This window comes from Aethina tumida, chromosome 1 (genome assembly GCF_024364675.1).
Source record: "Aethina tumida isolate Nest 87 chromosome 1, icAetTumi1.1, whole genome shotgun sequence".
Classification (NCBI taxonomy): Eukaryota; Metazoa; Arthropoda; class Insecta; order Coleoptera; family Nitidulidae; genus Aethina; species Aethina tumida.
Genome location: NC_065435.1, coordinates 38,548,038 through 38,566,182, shown reverse-complemented (window position 1 = coordinate 38,566,182; position 18,145 = coordinate 38,548,038). Strand labels below are relative to the sequence as shown.

Genomic DNA, 18,145 nt, shown 5'->3' with positions numbered 1-18,145 from the left:
ACACTTTTTTGTAATTTTATAACTATTAACTAAATATATTATATAATATTTCTGAAAAATGAATATTTACTAGAATTATTTCAATATATACATTTGGATTAAAACGATAAAAAATTAAAATACATTTTCTAGTTGTAGTGGGAAACTGTTCATGAAAGCTTCAATCTTCTGGTATGAAAAATCTGAAAATCTTTATTTGCTTCACAATCTTCTATAATAATTAGGAATGATTTTTGAAAAATAAATGTTTAATAGACATGAGATTATCAATTAAAATGAAGGTATAGGTTTTTTAACAAGACAAAAGAAGCTTTGATTTTGTATTGAAAAATTGAGTGCAAGATGCAGGAGATTAAAAGATGAACTCGGATCAGCGTGCGGATGGTTTTGTTGTGTCCTCTCGTCTCCGTCATAGGTCACAGTGCTTGCTCTCCGTCACCGCTTCATCGTATTCCGTCAGTTCTCCTTGCTTGTTACCCGCCAAAAGCAATCCGGTTATCGACCACCTTTATACACTCGTCAATATCCCATTACTCATTACACATTACATTAGAACAACACGTAATTTCCCCAATCCCCAATCAGACACTGCATCCCACGTAAAGGAACTGAAAGAAATTAAAGCGGATAAAATCATTCGCCGACGCGAATAACTAAAGACGCGATTGATTGATTTCACCTCGGGGTTAATATTCTGTGACACAGTTCCAATACAGTGTAAACACCCCCCGAAAACTTATGAAAGAAAGGGTATAAAACTTGCCTCAATTTATTTACAGTTCCCATCCATATTTCGTTCGGTTTATGGTCGTCGAAGTGTTAAACACGGTTCTGTAAAGCCGGTTATTACTTCCTTGTTGGGGGGAAAAAGTGTGCATGCCAACCAATATTTCATTCCACCTTTAAAGCGAACTCTCCGGGCTCCGGTGCAACTTTCCTAACGCGAATATTCGCTGATATTTAACCTAATGTATTCATATTTTTCACTTAACGTTTCAACCGTGAATTCCCTTTTTGTTGCAACGGTCTTAAGCACGTCCAAATTGAATTTTAATTATGCCCGGAACGAATTTGTTTTGTGCCTCTCAATTATACACAATGTGAATCCTAATAACGATCACAATTAACATTGCCATTGTATAATATTGTTCGTGGAACTCGATGTTTGTTAACGATTTTCGCTTACGTACTTGGGATGTCCGCCAAAAGGTGATGTTTATGGGAGGCCCATGTGATGGGGCACCTGGTTTAAATGTGCAATTATACATTTATTAAACCACGTTTTGTTGTTGTTTGCGGAACGACGAATATTTTCTGAAATTTCACGTCGAGAAGAGACGAAGAAGAGACAAATAAAAGGGACGAAGTAAAGAAAGGATTTTATTAAAAAATAATCAAAAATATATCGCAGAGCTTTCATAAATCTTTCCGGGACTTAAAACAAGTGTACAAACAATCATGTTGTATGTTGACATTGTGTTTGCGATGCGAGAAATACATTTGCACACATTTCAATATCAACAATCCGGCAAATAAAAATGACAAAAATATGTCCGAATATCACGATTAGAAAACACTCTGGAAATGCAAAATCAACTTCGACATTTATATAGTAGCTGCGAATTTGAATAAGAATATTATAGTACGTGCTTTAGTCCGTAATCATTTCATTTGACTTAATCCGCTGTATTTGCAGAACGTGCCTGAATAATAATGTTAAGATTCCGTTTAACTGTGCCGAATAACGAATAACGAATAACGAATAACGAATAGTTAAGTTAATTTCGATATAATATTTTGTACACAAAGAACCTAATTAAATTATTCCCAGTAGTTTACATGAATTTATTTATTGACGTAAAACGTTTCGGAAATGTTCACCCTATGTTAATAATATGTAATAATGTTGTGTTCACGCATTTTTGAAGCCAATTAAAATTTAATTAATTAACTACACACTGCGAAACATATATTTACACCTTAATTACAATTTAAAAATTGTTCAAAAGGAAAATATTGCACATCATAAATTACAACTGTAAATTTCAGCACGGGCAAATTTTTTAATTAATGATTTAATTGCAGTTTAACGTGAATTTCTGCGAAAACATTTGTTAATAATTACAACTCTGGCGAGTTTGGAGCTAATCTAATTATGTTTATTCCTAATGAGCAATAATTATAATTAATCTAATAATATCAGGTAAGTGGTATTAATACATATTTAAGGAGGGTTTAAGTTAAAATTTATTAAATAAAAGCACACTCACTTAGTTGGCAAAGGGGGAGTTGAGACCGAGTTGTTTATTGCCACGAAATGAAACATTAAAGTTGGATAAAATTTCACAGAGATACTTTAATTATTCATTTAAATTTACCTTACCATCCCTTAGTACCTACGCATCTTCTTTTAAACTTCTTATCTAATTATTTTTCAGTTTCACGTCTCCGCATAACCATTAGCAACTTTTAATTTTATTAGTGCTGTTTAGTGTGCGTCATATTTTGTTGTTAGGAACTTGCTAATTTATACATTTTTTCCGGTTAACTTCGTGGAGCGTAGTGAGGTAATTTCCACTAACAGTTTTCTAAATTAATTAGGCAGTTTCAATTGAAATATTGCTCATTCTCGGACGGATGTTGACCCAGTTTCGGGCACGACAAGGGTTAACTTTAACTTTAAAGTTATTAAATTATTTACGAATTCAACTTAGGAAGCGAGTCTGGTGTGAACGTAGGAATCTGTTCGCAGTTTGACTGGGCCGCAACTTATTGTTAGTTAGTTAAAGGGCCGGCCGGGCATTTAAATATTGGCGCCCCATAATTCAGCAACCCCTAACAACCCCTAACGCTGCGACGACGTCATGACGGAGTCGCGGACTCGGAGATAAAGTGTGTCTGGAAAGCCGCATTTGACCGTATTTAATTTATTTTAAATTGTGCGGCCCCACTTGAAAAATGCCAAACACAAATAAATCATTTATGCTTCATGGCCGAGTGCGGCGGTCGTATTTAAATAAAATTTAGTTTTACGTCGGGATCAAAAGAAAATGAGCGTGGCCCGGTATGGTATGAAAGTTGTACGAGATGAAAATAAACTAGGTAAAACAAACCGTTTCAAAGTTGGCAGGAAATCTGAAAGCCTCGATATAAAACTTTATATATTTTATAATAAACATTTCTGAATTATAAATTATACGGCACTGCCTCCAGATAGATCCGTTATTGGATTCCCCGGAGACTGTAAAATATTAGGCGGTACGAAGTCCTCGTAAATTTTTAATATTAAAAATGTCATTTAGCAAACACGAAAAATAAGGCCGGCACTCGCTGCAGTTATCGAAAACTGAATTTCTGCTTAAACTGCGGCCCTTTGTTATGTATTGGAAACGGAATTGATCTCGACTTTTATTCGACGAATTTACATTTTAACGATGCCACACACACACATTTTTATTATTAAGCCATGCTTAAAACCATAAATGGAACGAAGCTGGACAATAAAACTAAACTAACTAAAATATCAGTTTGAGCTAGTTTAAAGTAAAGTATTTTAACATTATATAACAATATCTAGTCCACAAAGAAAATAGCCTGGACATAAAACCAAATCGTTTGGTTCGTATAAGATAAAGCTGTTTTCGTTGCTTGCGGAAAGGGACAAAAACGGAAAACAGCAAAAGGGACTATAGCATTTCAGGATGGGTAAATGCAGTTTACGTCGACAGTAAATATATTTGTATCGTATGGGGCTTGATTTTTCGGGGTGACGGAGAACAACAAAAAATAAAACCTTTAACGAAATACATTATACATAATGGTGTTTGTTTCGTTATATTATCGTTATTATATATTTTTTGCTTTGTTTTGTTTTGTTTTGTTTTGTTTTGTTTTGTTTTGTTTTTGCTAAACTTGCTTTGCTTTAACGTCACTCTATAAAAATGGGTTTTTATCGCAAATTGTACAACTCCATTATTTCCTTTTATACAGCTTCAAACTTCATATTTTTATTTTACGATATTTTATGATAAGATTCAATTACACGCATTTTTAAATTCACGGCTCATCTGAAAATTATATTGTGTATTAAAAATCCTTTTTAAAATTATTGTTCGTTTCAATATTATATTACAAAATAATGGGAATTATTTATCTGAAATTACATGATTATAATAAAACATTTAATAACCTAATTTACAATGCAATAAAATTTACAAGTACAAAATTCAGAACGATATAAATTTTTAGTTAATTTAAATATTTGTTTTAACTATTAATGAAATTATAATTAAAAAAAATCGAAAAACTCCGGTTTATTTTACAAATTAAATTATTTAAATAAAACTAAATTACATATTAAAAGCTCTGTTTATATTGTAAATTTATTTATACAATTTTAATTACAAAAGCATTAAAATATGTTATTCAAAATAAATATCGCTCTGTAAACATTGATTCCAATTCTTAATTAATTATATCGAATACCTTATTTAAAATACAATATTTAAGTTTAGTTTTTAAAATTTTCTAAATTATTATATGTAATTTTCAAATTTGAAAGAAGTAATTTAAAATAACAAAGACTTATTTAGAAAGTTAAAGTAACATTTTTTCTATAAATTTATTTATTTATTTATTTATTTAACATCATATTTAATTTGATATATTTCTTCACCCCGTTTAGATACAATATTTGATTCATATTTTATTTTCGATGGCTTTTTTTTAAATTAATTAGCAACACACTAAAACTTTCAAATTTGGGAGAATAAATCTAAAATATTAAAGGTTTGTTTAAAAAATTAAAATATATATTTAACAATAATCTACAACTTTCAAATTTGAAAGAAGTAACATTTATTCTATAAATTTATTCGTTTAAACACTCTTAATTTGATATATTTCTATACCCCTGTTTAAATAATTTGAGTCATATTTATTTACTTAAAATTTAGTGAAAATACTTTCCAGTCTTTAAAATATTCATAAATGTTTTAATTTGTATTGTATTTTTTTAAGTAATTAGGAACACACCAAAACTTTCAAATTTGAGAGATTTGCTTAAGAAATTAAAATAAAATTCATATTGTAAATTTATTTACTTAAGTATCCTTAATTGGGTAACTATGTATACTTTGTTTGAATGACTTAAAATTTGCCAATTTTTTTCTTTTACCATTTGTCGTCAGAACCTCAGTCAGCATCATGTTCATCATTACTTTAATACCACTGTAGGAAGTGCCATCTCTTTCTTTGTGATTTGTAGTCACTTCCCTAGAGGCGTTTCTGGACCTTATCCTTCCGATTTCCATACATTTTTCCAGATGTTGCCACGGGTCTTTCACAGTTAGAGCACGTGTTTGAGTTTTCTAGCCTTCAACATATCCAGAAATATTTTAATTTAGTTATAAATCGATAAATCTAAAATAAGAATTCTGGAAATTTAAAATAATAAAGATTTGCTCAAGAAATTAAAATAAAATTCATTTTGTAATTTTTTTTTATTCGAATATTCTTAATTAGGTAAATGTATACTTTGTTCAAATGACTTGTATCATTTGTCGTCAGAACCTTAGTCAGCATCATATTCATCAAAACTTTTAATACCACTGTACTAAGTACCTTCACTTTCCTAGAGGCACATTTCGAAATTAAAGTAACATTTATTCTGTAAATTTATTTATTTGAATTACTAACATAAGTAGTAAATTATTGATTTGATTAACCAAATTATTAAAAAATGATTTGAAATAAAAAAAAAAAATGATAATATATGAATATTTTGCAACGAAATAATGTTTGAACCGCATAAACGGATCCATGATCAATGAAAACTAATAAAATTTAGCGATTCGAATGCAGCACGGAAACACGGACGCAACATCGCACATTAATTGTAAGAATATTTAAAATTCAACAATGCTAATATATTTTGTTTTACACACAGAAACCGTTTCAATTTGAATATCAAACCGATAAATTTGGGCTTTTGCACCAAATATAGCGTTACGAAACTTAATTTAATTTACATTTATTTTTTACTTTTTTTCGATGCGATTTTTTATTGGTACAATAAATTTTCGCCATGACACTACGCTGCGACATAAATACAGAATGTAATTTGGTTTGATGATAACAGGATCAATCGCGATTTTAATTTATTGCTTTGTGTCGAAAATTCAATTTTTTTTTTTTTCGTGCTATGCACGTGAAATTTCATTAAGAATATTGCAGTTCGCGATGCTTTCGCGTGCGAAACTAAATTTTTATATTTAACACAGGACGGATTTTATTTTAAATGAAAGGACTGTAATTTTATTTGGTGTCGTCTAAAAGTGGTGAGACGAGAAAAATCGGGCAGCTGAGGCGATATTAATAAAATTGTACATTAAACAATTCAGCCCTAAGAACTTGTGGAAAATCATAATGGTCATGGTATTTTATTACCAGAGTATCATGTAATTATCTTACACGTAGAAGATAACATACAGTACAATGAATGAATTTCATAGTAAAATAATAGGAATAATTAATCATTAAATATATTAGATACTGGAAAAATAATTTTAACTAATATATTTGAATAAATTTTTATTACATCATATTTTAAAATTTTCTATTAAACTGTACATATTATTTGAAAGATTTATTATACTGTTTATAACTGTGCCATTTATTTTGGTTAAAAATCAGCTTAAAGCAACATTTGAAAGTGGCAATGGTAAACGAAGAAATTAAGCAATATCTCATTAGACTGTCATGAATCAACCTTTAGAAAGAAGCTTTGTGCAGAGAATTTAATCAAAAAGTTGGATAAATGAGTTCTACATAAATTAAGTGAGGAGGATAACAAAATTAGTTTTTTGACAATTACCAAGGAAGAATTTAATTCCTATGTGGTGGTCTGAGAATGGAATTTAACATATTACTACCTACCTGAAGGTTAAACAATTGACGCAACTATATGCTACTCAAAAAACGAAGTTTTTTAGTTACTAGAAAAGACGTTTCACCTCTTCGGGAAGGAAGCTTCAAAATGTTAAATGGGAAGTTCTACTCTCAAGTATAAAGACACATTAGAAGGACTAGGAGCGGCCTTTATCCTCGAACATAACTTTTTATACTCTCTCAATCCATTCAGCTACAGTCATTTTGGAGAACTACGCTGCGCATCTTTCGAAGTGGATGATTTGTCGCAATATTTTTTAAATTTGAAATTTTAAAATGGATCAAATAAATCCGAATACACAATTGTAACTTAGAATGTTAATAATAGAAAATCTCAATAAACATTATTAATTATGAATATTTAAAAGTTCATGTCGCACCATATTTTTGAATTTTAAATGTTGAAAAAGGTTCTACACTGCTGCGCATTCGCCATTTTTAAAAATGTGGTGCATCCACCATTTTTTTGAAAATATCTATTAATCAAGTAAATTTTAACAAACAAATAAATCCGAACACACAATTGTAATTTGAAACGTTAATGTAACAAAGCTCGTGATATTCAATTGCCACGGTATCATATAATAATACTTTCAGGTGGTAGGTAACATATATCCACGTATATGTTTCATATTTGCGGTGTATGTTAGCGGTACGTTTTCGCCATTAGACGAGAATTATGGGGTTAATCCTCTAATGTATGTTTAACTTTAATCCATCCCGCGGTACGCGAACACCGAAATCCGGCGAATAATGAAAAATTGCACTGCCGCATTTTGTCGTAGTTTTTTCGTCGTCGTCGTCGTCGTCGTCGTTGTTGTTGTTGTTTTGCGCAATATCCCGCAAAGATGAGTGGCTTCCGACGTCGCCGACGCGCCGTTCCTCCCCACAGGGTCCCGCCGATTACGACAGTTGAAAGGTGTCGCCGAAATTTATCGGACCTCGCCCACGATTAACATAACAACGGAAATCGGAAATCATTTCCAAATCCAGATTAAGCATAAATGTTTTCGGATCACTTCGAATTGATCTCGGTTAAGTTATTAAAAAAATATACGAGCACACCACTACTATAGTAGTACGTACGTGTGGCTAGCGAAAAAGTTAAAACAAAAAACGATGGAAGCATTTTGTGGCAGGCGTAAGTTTACGGTTATTTATTTTAATCGCAATTTATTGCCGCCGTTTCGAGCGTTTTCTGCATGGAAGCAAATTAATTTTTTATTCGCCGTTACCATACTAACCGCTAATTAATTAAAACCGGGGCAGTATCGCACCCAGGGGAGGTATTCTTTAATATTTTATCCGAAATGTAATACTCCATAACTTTTTACAGCTCCTTTGATATACTAGTAAAAGAAGAGGCAATACATAAAACAAAAGATCTCTGCGAGTCAAGATTAAACCCGGGTTAAAGCCATATTGTGGCAACACCGATTGAGTTTTAATGAAGCAGAAAGTTCGACGTATCGTGCTTTATATTAAGTTCACTCCGGTAGCTTTCCACATTATTCAAAAATTATCAATAACAACATGTCGATACCCGGACCTGGTCGCGATCGATTTTCAATTTACTTCCTTAATCAAGTCCCGTGTTTTCCACAGGAATCTCCTTTGTTCACATTTTTTCACTCATCAACTTTTTTTATAAGATAATTATCCACTTGACACATCAAAAACAATATCTTTACCACTGACTTTTTCTGCTGTATTATTTATGCATGTTACACACGTATCTTATTATGATTTTCCTATAAATTTTAGCTCATTAGACACAATTTTCAACTCTTAATTATATATATTTGAGACTGGCCTAATAATTCAGATGTCAACGATTTTTGTAACTTAATAAGGACTGTTTTTTTTTTTTTGGTCAAAAATCGATACTTAAAACAAATATTTTGATGAAAGTAATAGAAATCACAAAGTTAAGTTCACTTTGAATATTTTATTTTTACGTACGAAGGACATTTTGGCAGTGATTTTTGTCTCATAAGACACCTCACACACACTTCAATTTTCAACTTTTAATATATTTATATGGATTGGAGATTGGTCCAATTGTTCAGATGTCAACGATTTTTATAACTTAATAAGTACAGTTTTTTGGTAAGAAATTTATACCTAAAACTCACATATTTTGATGAAAGTATCAGAAATCACAAAGTTAAGTTCACTTTGAATACTTTTATGTACGAAGGACACAATTAGTGTGCCAAAATTACAGTGGGATATGCAAATTTTTTTTTTTTTAATTGATGTTATCTACATTATATTTTGAGGGTTGAATGTATTATAATTTATAATACATACAATGTTTACACCGTGTACACGTTTTACTGCAACCATAATTCAAATAGTGAAATATTCGTTTCCATAAAGTAAATTTACATACAATATAAAATTTCTCAATATTCGCTAGTTTATGGCGACAGTTTATGTAGATACTTAACCTTGTTTTTAGAACAAGTCGATGTAAAACTCGACGTAAAAATTATTATAGAAATAAGTAGTGTATAACATATATATTGTTTTTATTGCAATAATAAAAATATACGGTAACATGATGTTTTGCAGCAGTGAATAATGTTATTAAATTGCGTTTCATCTAATTACATAGAACTTATTGATTAGGTTTCGGATCCCAGGAGTAATTTCAACGGCAATTAATGTTTAATACATAATTATTATAACCTAAGGTCATACCCAAAGGAGTACGTTTGCGTTCTACGTAAACGCCACTCCTCACTTTATGCCAAATGTTTGTGCCACAAATATAATTAATCAATTCGCCCCTTTCATTAACATACAAATATTAAAAATAAACTGACTGTGTATTTTTGTTAATACACATTGTTTGTCCCAGTATTTCACGTAATTTTAAAATGTGAGGTCATAAATCAATACCACATTTTTTTTTACCATATTAGTGTCGTAAAATAATAAATAATAATTTAAATTAACAATATTTTACATGCTATTTCTTGTACAAAAACATTAAAAATATGTTGTTACTTCTGTTAGAAACGGTTCAATTGTCTGTTAATACCTTTGGCCATTAAAAGCATCACAATAAATAATCCGCCACCTGTTGACACACAAGTACTTGTATCTGCACACTCACAATCACCAAAAACTTCACATCTTTATTAGGTATTAGCCAGTAATAATCCATGGCACGCACTTGTTAGATTTCCGATTGTTATGCCACACTCACACGAAATATTTATTTGTTCTCTGTCGAGGGAAACATACCGCCGCACGTATTATTTTAGCTTGGTTGACAAAAATCTAAACGAAAATCAGGGTGGGCGATTATGTCACAAATAAAAGTTGTGTCGATTTGGCAAATCTCTCATTTCCTATTTAATTTTGTTTAATACTGACACGCCAGATTAGATTAGAATAAATGAATCACACAATTTAAATAATCTAATTAATTTATAATTTTTAGATTAAAAATTAATTATTTTCTTCAATTCCGACGCTCAAATCCGTTTCTAATCCACAACTATGAACTATGAACTTTCGTACAAAACAAACCTCCTGGAACATATTTTATAAAATTATTTCCGTGCACTTCTATTTCGTCGGTCTTGTTTTTAGCGGATTAAAACATCTATTGAAGCCCTTTAATCTGAAATAATTTTTAAACAGAAAATAAATTAACGTTCACCCAACAAGAAATAAAAAGCTCGGCCGCTTCTTTCGTTAGCGCAATGCCAAAGTAAAATTTAATTGAAACAAAAAAAAAAAAAAAAACGAAAAAACAAACACGCAGGAATTTCATAAAACCACCGTATTTTTGTCGTGCTCAAAGCATGAAAATGTGAAAATGTTGCGAGCCCGGAATGGGAAACAGTGCCTTGTTTTGTTATTGTCCAATCTAACATTTTGGTATTGCATGAGCGGCAGTAAGGTGTTACATTAGGTGTGTCGAGTTTACAGTGATATAGATCAAGAAATGTAACACGAGTCGCAGGATCAGGAATTTATCTTATAAATCCTGTCTGTTTCTAACAATGGCCATATTGTGTTCCTGGTGGAATTTAATGTACAACATCCGATATGTATAACAATTCACGTTGAACAATGCATGTATTAAATATAATCCATTTAGTTAAATTGTGACTGTCACTTAATATATCCATGTTATTATGTGGTTAAACAATGTGGGTTTGCAACATTTTAAAAATAATTTAAAAATTTCCTGAAAATAGCTTTTAAGTTTGTTTGAAAATTACTTAAAGAATCAATATCAAAATGTCTAATTTAAAAACAGGGTTTCATTCGAATAGACAAATGAAATTGGTGTTCCACAATGAACATTGGTGGGGCTTGTTTTGTTCAACTTATACATACAGGATATTGTGAAATATGTTTGGAAGTATAATATTTGTGTGTTTGCAGAGGATACAATGCTGTACATTGCTAATGATATTGATTATATGTCTGAAACTGTAAATCAGGAGTATCTGCCATCCTTAAATAGATCTGTGATAATAGATTAAATTTATGTTGATATGTAAGTATTATAACTTAATAGTGTATAATAATTTTGATCTTAAAGTCTATATTAACATAATAACCAAGGCAAAAATTATTTGAATTTTAAAAAAGTTGCTCTACTTTCTGCCAACACTGTATATATGTATGTATAACATTTTAAAATTTAAAGACATTATAATTATGTTTGAAAAACAATTTTCAAAAAGATTTGTTTATTTAGGAAATTTACAACTTAGATTTAAACACGGGAATATTAATTTATAAGGCAATCATTTTGATTATTATGCTTCAATTTTGCTTAATTGAAATTTGAATTAATGGGTTGTTAAGCTTTATGAATATTATTAAGACCAGATTACACCATCATAATTACAGAGAAAAGTAAGTTAGGTTATTGGCATTCATCAATATATTACTAGAGGGAAAGAAGAATTTTATGTCAAAATTGACAAAAGTCAATATTTAAACAAACGTTTATTTTGTAAAAATTTACGAATGTATAATGAATTGGCCAATAACATAAAGCACTGGTGAAAATTTTAAAAAATTTAATAAATAATAATGACATTATTCAATAATAGTTTTGTTTATTAAGTATTTTTACATATAAACATTAAAAAAGTATTAAAAACAAGTAATACAAAAGGTTTATGTATATAAATATTTATTTCCATTCTAATTAATGTATTTTTATCTTGTTTAAATCAAGATGTTACTTCAAATATTTACTTAACAATTTATCTTCTTATTTAACACATATAAAAATAAAATATAATAGTATATTATGCAATAAAATATTAATTAGTTTCTAATATGTATTAATTTGAATTCATTTTTTGTTCAACATCTGTTTCCAACGTGTCCGTCTCAGTTTCTTTTTCTGATTTCTTTGGCAGTCTCTTTCTCAAGGAACGTACCTTAGGTGTTATATTCTCTTTTGCAGCTTGTTTTCCTTTAGGAGTGAGGAAATATGTTCCGGCCTTGTACAGCAGGGCAGGATTAACACGTGGCGAACGACGCACAACAACTTCCTTTCGGTTAACGGGCATCAAACCCAGAGATTTCATAAATTCCTCTTTGCTTTGCGCATTTTCATCCGATTCATAACAAGTTACATACACGGACATTATAAACCGCTTTAGGTTTTGCAATTATTAATTAAAATTGCAGCCGGCGAAAACGTGAGAAAGGAGTTAATTGCAAATTGACAACGTTGACTTACAATTCAATTGTATGTCAAAAGCGTCAAAAGCTATGGCGCTGTCACTTGTCCAATTCGTACATAGTAACATTAGGGCGGCAACATTTAAGTGTCTAAATAAGAAAGCCGCGAATGGAAAAGCCGAAGTCCCATTAGTTTAACAGATGCGTCATTTCAAGTTTGAAACAGAACACATTTTGGGTTTTGGGTCTATTAAGCCGACAATGTCGACGGGAAAACTATGGGAAGGAATTCAACCTGGAATTGTCGTTGTCGAGGTATGCAATATTCGAGTAACGCACGTGTAACGTGTAACGTGTAACGTGTAACGTGTAACGTGTAGCCGCACCATCCAACCTTTTAGCATTTATGTTTTCGGACATGTTTCCCTCGTCCTCATCCGCCTTTAATTTAATGTACCTTAACCCCGCACGCACTGCCCAAACTGACTGGGGATTAAGCCGTATTCGACGATATGAAGTTCCCTTAATTAGTTAAGTTTGCGGTGCGAAATGTTTGTCTGAGAATGTTAATCAACTCGATGCAGACTCGTTTTCGGATACCGGCGGAGTTTTGTTTTTAAAATTCACTGCAATACGTAAACAACAACAACAATAACAACAACATGTGGAAGATATTTTACAATTCAATTAATAAATAAATTTTCAAATAAATTACTTTAGTTGTAATTCAAATGTTAAACACATTTTTATAATTCTCACATTCACCTAACTTATTCATTAAAAGCTTATGGAGAACGAAAAGTTATTTTGAACAAAATTTCATTTCCGGTTTCGCCAAAACTGACACAACTTAGTTATTTTCAATGGAAGATCCTGTTTATTTTTAGATCTTTAAATTCTACATGTAATTGGAAATAAAAGGATTATATCATGTCCTATACCTTACCCCTACAAATTTGTGGGTTAGAAATTATTTATTTTCAATTTCAAAATTTTTTTCAAATCAAAAATTATAAAGACAATTTTATATTTCTCACATTCACCGAACTTATTCATTAAAAGCTTAAAAAGAACGAAAACATGTTGATTTGAAATTTTTTAGCAATTATAACTTGGTTTGAACTCCTTTAATTTATTTGAAACAAAATTTCATTTCCGGTTTCGCCAAAACTGATACCAACTTAGTTATTTAGATCCTGTTTATTTTTAGATCTTTTAATTCTACATGTAATTCAAAATAAAAGGGTTTTTATATCATATCCTTTACACCTATAATTAAGAGTTTTTGACTTTTTTTTTTCTAAAAATTTTGACAGATTTACCAAGGAAAAATTGCTACTTTGTCAAAAAAAAGAAAATCATATATAATTCATAAAATTATAAAAAATAAATATATATTTAAATAATAATAAATTTGCGGGTTAGATTATTACTTATTTTATTTTAGATTCAATTAAATTTTGAAGAAGTTCTGAAATGTAATAATATTTCAAATAATTTAAAATCTAGGTATTGTTACATTAATGGATATAATTAAATGGACTGAATAATTAAATATGTTTAAATAAAAAATTAATTATTCTCATAAATTGTGAATATTCAGGAATAATTCATTATTATTCATTATTTAATTATTGTATTAAATATTACTTACAATGAAAATAAAAAACATATTTAATTAGGTTTTATATTAAAAAACATTTAATTAAATTCGAAATTTTATTAAAAAATGTTCATTTAAAGGAAAATTGTTATCTAAAATTTATACTAATATTTAATATAAATTAACAGTTCAATAAGCATAACTCATTAACGTCAAATTAATGTTGTTCCAGATGAGCAAGATACTGAAATAAGATAGTGTAGCATATTATTTTAATTAAAATTTTAATCCAATCCTACAGTGTTATTTAATATCATAATATAAATAAAGTAAAAGGAATATTTGTTTTGTTGAATTAATTAAGGAGACATTTTTATATTATTACAGGCAAACGAGAAGAGGAAATAGAAATGTGTACTTTGTTTTTAATATTTAATAAGAATAAAAGTGAAGCGTAACATTGTCGTCCGTTTCTGTTCGGATCATAAAAGTGCTAATGGCCAATTATACGTTTGATTTAACAATAAAAACAGAAGATCAGCAATTTGCATAAACAAACACACACACACACACACACACACACACACACACACACACAATAAATAAGTGGAGTTCGCGTTTATGATTCGAACAGGGCTTTCCGGGCGAGCAAACTCCTCGACAGCAACTTTGTATGTCAGAGTAATCCAAGTAGGGGATGTTGTGCTCTCATACTCGTATACTCGTATACTCGTGCACACAGTACATAGAGGAGTATAGTTGTTCGGTTATTCGAGTAAGTTTGTACCTTACGATTGGCCACTAATTGGCGGTGTTCGGTTACAGTGTGGAGCGGGGGTGTGGACCTACAGGGTCCGTTGTTTCTGCAGGAGCCGCCCCACCGCGTGGAGTTCAGCAACAGCTCCGGCGGCCGAGTCGATTGCTCCGCACATGGAAGTCCCTCGCCGGAAGTTGAGTGGATCCTGGCAGATGGATCTCCCGTACACCAGGTGCGTATGGATAATCCGATTAAACGCTCCGTAACTTCGGATCAATTACCGTTAACTTGGAAACACTTACCGCCCCGTTTGCCGGACACTGATTAATACCGAAATGTCCGGGGCCCCCTTTAATGATACTTCGGGCTAATTGAATTTGTTTCGAAATAACTGAATACATACTTGCACAATGTGATGCAATGTCAGGTCCTGGCCTAACGTCTCGACGTCGGATTAATCGGAAATGTTAAATATTATCGTGAGTGAGACGAAGTGACGAATATGGTGTCGGCAATGTGGAAACAAACAAACAAATTCGGAGAGTTTCCAGAGAAATGACGAAATTCAATCAAAAACTGGTTATGAAAGTATATTCAAGCAGAAAACATTAAAGTTACAAACAACTTTCGAACAATATTAAAGAATTTAAATTAATCAAATTTCCAATTTTCCTCCATTCCATACTGATGTTTTTTCCAAAACTTGTTTTTATTAAATTTTAGTTCAATACTTAAAGATTGAGACATTATTTAATTATTTTAATATATAAAGGTTGAATACATACAATAACATACTTTTATTATTTATTAAATTATAATAAATACGTAATTTTCAAATACAATTAGTTAAATAATCTGTTATACAAAATAAGTATCAGTACATTATACAATTAAATATTTTTATTACATTAAAGAAAACGGTCAATTTTAAACCTAAAAAATTATTAATTGTAGTCAACTATTGTTAATTAAAAATAGTTTCAATTCAAAAAAAAAATATTGTGTAGTAAGATATTAAAAAGTCCCTCTTTTGATAACTTTTAAATGAAAGAAGATATCGACCTCGAGTAATGTCCATGTAACATAAAAGATAGTGTACCATAGTTAATCTAAATAAATTTTAGCATAAAGTTGACGTATACTAAATTGCCCAGTACCATGATACATTTAAAGCATTTAAGTATTTATTACTAAAATATTCGATATGAAAAGGATAAAAAATAATAGTAAAACCGATTTTTTAAAACTCGTCTCTGGTTAAAATATAATATACCTACATTTTCATTTATGTGGCATCTCTTTAAAATCATAACTGTTTTAACATAAATTAGTAAATAATTGCATAAGGAAGAACACAGTATTTATTTTGACAAAGCACACATTAATTAAACCACGGAACAATAAATGTAAAATTTTATTTTAATTGTAGAGTATGCAGATATGAAGTTCCTTTGTGATGAAACGTTTCTCTAGCACACCCCGAAGCACTGAAATAGAATATAACTTGGTGAACCATGTAAATAATTTACATTCCTTATAATTTTCAGTAACAAGAATTGACAGAAGTTTGTTGTATACTTAAATTAAGTAATTCAATTCCGCGACTTGTTGTTGTGTTTTATCTCGAGCTAAATTTTCTGTGTGTACGTCTCAGATAGATAATTAAATAAGTAGAATGTAATGTGATTTATCTAATTAAGTTGTTTTGTTTTCAGGTTCCTGATTTAAGACTGCTTTTCCCTAATGGGTCCCTTATATTTCCCCCATTTCCCAACGAGAGATACAGACATGACGTCCACGCAGCCGTTTACAGATGTAGACTGAAAAGTGCACTTGGTATTGTTATTAGCAGGGATGTGCATGTTAAAGCGGGTGAGTATGTAGCAAATAAAAAAAGAATCTATTACACACCCGGAGAATGCGAAGAAGTTTCAAAAATAGTTGTCCATTCTCAAGAAGGAAATGATCATTTCGTCGACACCGCATGAACGTAACAAGAACTCATTAAGGTGCATTCGATGTGAGAAAAAAGGAGCAAGCAAGACGGGTCGGAGGGTGAGTAAATGAGGGCGGCTGAATGAAACAAGTGCGAGCCGCGGTCGGCAATGGTCGAAGTGTATCGACAGAAAAGCCAGTCGCTCGTTTAGTTCCTTTTCACGGTAAATTAACTGTTTAACCCCCGAAATAGTTTCCTTTTGTGGTGCCGCTTCTTTGGGGTTAACTCGCTGCAAATTCACCCCCGAGCCTTTTGATCCGTCGATCTGTTTCTTAACCTGCTTGCGGCTCACTGATACACCGGCTGCATCCTTAATTTTTTATTCGGTCACGTCTGTTTCGACTTTACAAATCACCACTGTTTTTCTTACGCTAAAATAAATATTCATTTACAATGCGAGTTGATTTTTAAGTTAATTGATCAATTTCGTTGGTTTAAAATAATAATATTTTAGTGTGGAAGTTAAACTAGAGTGTACGTATTTTTCTTTAATTTTGACTTTGACATTGTTTTTCTACGATTTGAATTTAAAGGGAACTGTTTTACATAAAATCTGAAAGTATGATCTTTTGAGCAAAATCCGCATGTTTTTGAATAATTCTTAAAGGACGACCTAATAATAAATTTGAACCTTATTTACGTGTGTTCGAGAATATTTTACTTTCAGGGTGATTTGCTTAGTATATTAGTATTATTTCCGTGAGTAAATTTAAAACAGTCGGAGGTAAATTGAAAGTTAAAACATTAAGGAATTAATTCCATAATAAGAGACTTTATAAAGTCGTTTTTTGCTTATTAAGGAATTGAAAATTAAAAGATAACACTCCAGTGTCAATGGAACGCAAAAACTAAATTAACTAAGAGGGGGAAACCGGAATATATAAACCTTTAAGTAAATGGATTCTAAAATGTTTAATTCCGGAGCTGGCAATTAAGAATCCTGAAAGGTATATAAAGCGTTCTGTTAAAAATCATCCTCTTCATCAATATGCCCACTGAAACTTCCAAAATTGCATTTTAATTATACTTCCTTAAAGAATTTGGCTCTATCGTTCTCTTGGAAAGTATGCTGAGTTTGACGTTAATTAAATATTTGCGGATCAAAAAAAATTATGATTAATTTTTGTTTAATGAACGTAATTACTCGAATTTTACCTTCAATAAATTG

At 30.7% G+C, this 18,145-nt stretch overlaps 1 protein-coding gene across 1 annotated transcript in view; it reads left to right on the top strand.

Annotated features, from left to right (window-relative positions):
* The window catches only part of LOC109608278 (Down syndrome cell adhesion molecule-like protein Dscam2), an 86,078-nt gene that overhangs the window by 39,499 nt on the left and 28,434 nt on the right, over positions 1 to 18,145 (top strand). Inside the window, exons 2-3 of the mRNA XM_049961597.1 lie at positions 15,050 to 15,213; positions 16,697 to 16,853. Coding sequence (XP_049817554.1) covers positions 15,050 to 15,213; positions 16,697 to 16,853 — 321 coding nt within the window. The remainder of the gene's footprint in view (positions 1 to 15,049; positions 15,214 to 16,696; positions 16,854 to 18,145) is intronic.